The sequence below is a fragment of the Drosophila novamexicana genome, unplaced genomic scaffold, assembly GCF_003285875.2.
Source record: "Drosophila novamexicana strain 15010-1031.04,08,12 unplaced genomic scaffold, DnovRS2.1 tig00000462-arrow-pilon, whole genome shotgun sequence".
NCBI classification, from domain to species: domain Eukaryota; kingdom Metazoa; phylum Arthropoda; class Insecta; order Diptera; family Drosophilidae; genus Drosophila; species Drosophila novamexicana.
Window position 1 is genome coordinate 4,452,087 of NW_020824806.1, and position 2,966 is coordinate 4,455,052.

Genomic DNA, 2,966 nt, shown 5'->3' on the forward strand with positions numbered 1-2,966 from the left:
ACCCTCTTCTTCCAACATCAAATGCATATATATATTCTATTTTAGAAGCTATATGTCAAGTTTGGTGACCCTAGCTTTTATTATTTACTTTTGCCCAAAAAACAGGATAGCGATATCGATTTTTATCGATTTGGTTGGAAACGGAGTAACTTATCGATTATCGGAAACAAGCTCGATCTGCGCAGGTTTCAAGTCTCTAGCTCTTATAGGTTCTGAGATCCTTGCGTTCATACATACGGACGGACGGACGGACAAACAGACGGACTAGATCAATTCAGCTATTGATGCTGATCAAGAATATAAATACTTTATGGGGAACATTGAACTTTGTTAAAATTTTTAAATATTTGTGTCTCAATTCGTATCGTATTATTTTAAAGGACATTCCATTTAAGAATGTAGCTGAAGAGTAGACAAGAATCGAGGATTATATCATGGAATTTATGGCAACTACAGCTTTGATATATGTATATTTTTTCGTCTCGAATTATTTAGCTAAAGGGGTTAGAAAGTGATTAGATTATATTATAACCTATATCATATTAGAAGTATTTTTTCTCTTCTCATATTACTACGCTCCAGGACTCTCTATATAAGAATGTAGCTAAAGAGTAGAAAAGAATCAAGGATTATATTATATAATTTTTTAATCAATTCCAGCCTTGATATTCGTTTTTTCCCATCGCATATTATTCAGTTAAAGGACTTTCCATATAAGAATGTAGTAAAGTATAAGAAGTCGAAAAATAATCAGTACTTATATCATGGTTGAAATATGCAAACAATTCCAGCCTTGATAGTTTTTTTTTGCATTATTTGAAGGACTCTCCACATAAGCATATTTGCCAATAATTCAATAGCAATTTGTGTTAGCTATTAGCAATAGTTGAATTTGTGGCAGCTTGTGTGGCAGTGTGGCAAGTAAATCGAGTAGCTGAGCAGCTAGCAGCTGAGTTGGAGAATCGTTTTCACTTTAGTTTATTAAATTCTATGCACATGGCTAAAATGTTGCCTAATCTAATGGCCACTTAACTGGCCACTTTAGAGAATTGATGTACGGAGGCGATAAGTCAGGCTGAAGCCCGTCTCCTGGGTGGCATCCAGGGTCATCTCGTCGCTGGAGAAGTGCAGCATGTACGGCGGCGATGCTGGGCGTGGTTAAATGTAAACCGATATTAACAACAGGTCAAGGATGCAGCAGTCGGTGGATGATAGCAGCACTTACCATAGACGATGAAATTATCGTTGGTGCCGCAATAGTAGGTCGGCTGATAGGCCGTATTCTTGGCCAGCAACGAGAGCGGTATCATCAGATAATCCTCCTGTCTGCCCGGCGTATGCACCGTGGTGTGGCATGCCTCATCATAGCCCTCGCCCTCGCCCGTGCCCAGCGACAGGGCGAACTTGCTGAAGCTATATCTGCAGAGAGGCAGAGGAGGCAGAGTGTGTAAGGTTGTTAGAGCTTACAACATGCGGCAGACAGCGACTCACTCAATCATGCTGGCACTGGGCGTGGACTTGATGCAAATGGTGTAGCTGGTGTCCGGCATATAGGTGGTGCCCATTGTCGGCTGATAGTTGAAGCTGCGTATGTTCCCCGTCAGCTCTGTGTAATACTGCTGACAGCCGGCCGGTGCCAGCAGCTCGTAGTCGGCATGATGGGAGGCAAAGATGCTGCGCAGATCCTGCAAACTGTTCGCATTGCCACCAAAGCCGCCCAACGTGCTCGTCTTGCGTTTGCTGCTGGCCTGTGGCGCCTCCAGCTGTGTGACAATCAGGCGCCAGTTGGTCTGCGGCCAGCGTGTCGGCACCGCAAAGGTCAGCGTGATCTGATCGATGCCAGCGGCCACATTGAACGGCAGATACAAATGTTGGCCGGCATTCATGCCGCACAGCTTAAAGCTGCCTGCCTCAAAGTAGTCCTGGCATTCAACCAAACGCTCATCTGTGGCACTAACCGCTGGCTGTTGCAGCTCGAACTGCTCGAAATCGATGCGCAGCTGTTGCACGTTCGCGCTGTATGCCTCGATTGTGTACTGGCACATGGTGCTCACAAATGAGGCCGGGTTGCGGATGATGGTGCGCTTCAGACGCGTCGTCGTGCCACAGGCCATGTTGGCTATGGCAGGCAAGGAGAGGGAGACAGGGAGGGAAAGTCAGTTTCTGGCTGTGCCACACACACACTGCGTTCACTTACTCTCGCAGCAGACGCCATAGGTGCCGCAATAACCGTTCACTGTGCCACCCTGCCGCATGCACTTGAAGCGCGTTAGGCAGGTGCCCGTCGCACCTCCATTTGTGGTGCAGCTGTCCGCCAGAACGTTGCGTCGTCGCGCCTGCCGCCAGCTGCCCGGCTCGCTGGGCACCTGTTCCGCGGTTTGATTGAGCCCCAATGTTGTGGCTGCCACAGTCTCTTGTTGCGCCTGGGCGCAGGCGCAGATGCCCAACAAATAGAGGCTGACTAAAGCTCGCATAATCCTTGTGCTTAAGGTGTAGTTAATTGATGTGTGGTTCTGCCACTTGTTGCTGCTGCTGCCGCCTACACTTTCACATTAACTCTGAGCGTGTGTCTGGGCGGCGCAGCAGCTTTTATATGACGCCAGCGTTGGCAGCGACGCCGACCGCGACGCCGACGTCTCTGCGCTGATGTGATTTTCGTGTTAGAAGCACTTTGTGTCAATATTTGGTAAGTAGAATCTAAGAGCGGCACAAGTCCGGCTGTCCGGCTTACGTTGAACTAAGATGAATACGAATATGAATATTCAAATGTAACCAGTCATTGAACCTCGAAGCCAAACCTCGGCCAGCTCTGCTCGACTGGCCACAAAAGTGGGTTATGTTTGCACAGAAAGAATGTCTCCCACCCATATAAATTGGAATTACTTGCGATGATGTCAAAAAGTGAAAAGTTGCTACACATTCTGGTATGATACCATAAATTGCTGTGTGAATATGACAGAAGAAAT

The 2,966-nt window shown here is 46.9% G+C and overlaps 1 protein-coding gene across 1 annotated transcript; it reads right to left on the bottom strand.

Annotated features, from left to right (window-relative positions):
- Window positions 1-1,041: 1,041 nt before the first annotated feature.
- LOC115760728 lies at window positions 1,042-2,474 on the bottom strand. Its single transcript, XM_030702202.1, has 4 exons — window positions 2,198-2,474; window positions 1,492-2,119; window positions 1,226-1,419; window positions 1,042-1,148 (listed from the first exon to the last, which is right to left on the bottom strand). The coding sequence occupies exons 1-4, from the start codon at window positions 2,472-2,474 to the stop codon at window positions 1,042-1,044; spliced, it is 1,206 nt and encodes a 401-aa protein (XP_030558062.1).
- Between the last annotated feature and the right edge of the window lie 492 nt (window positions 2,475-2,966).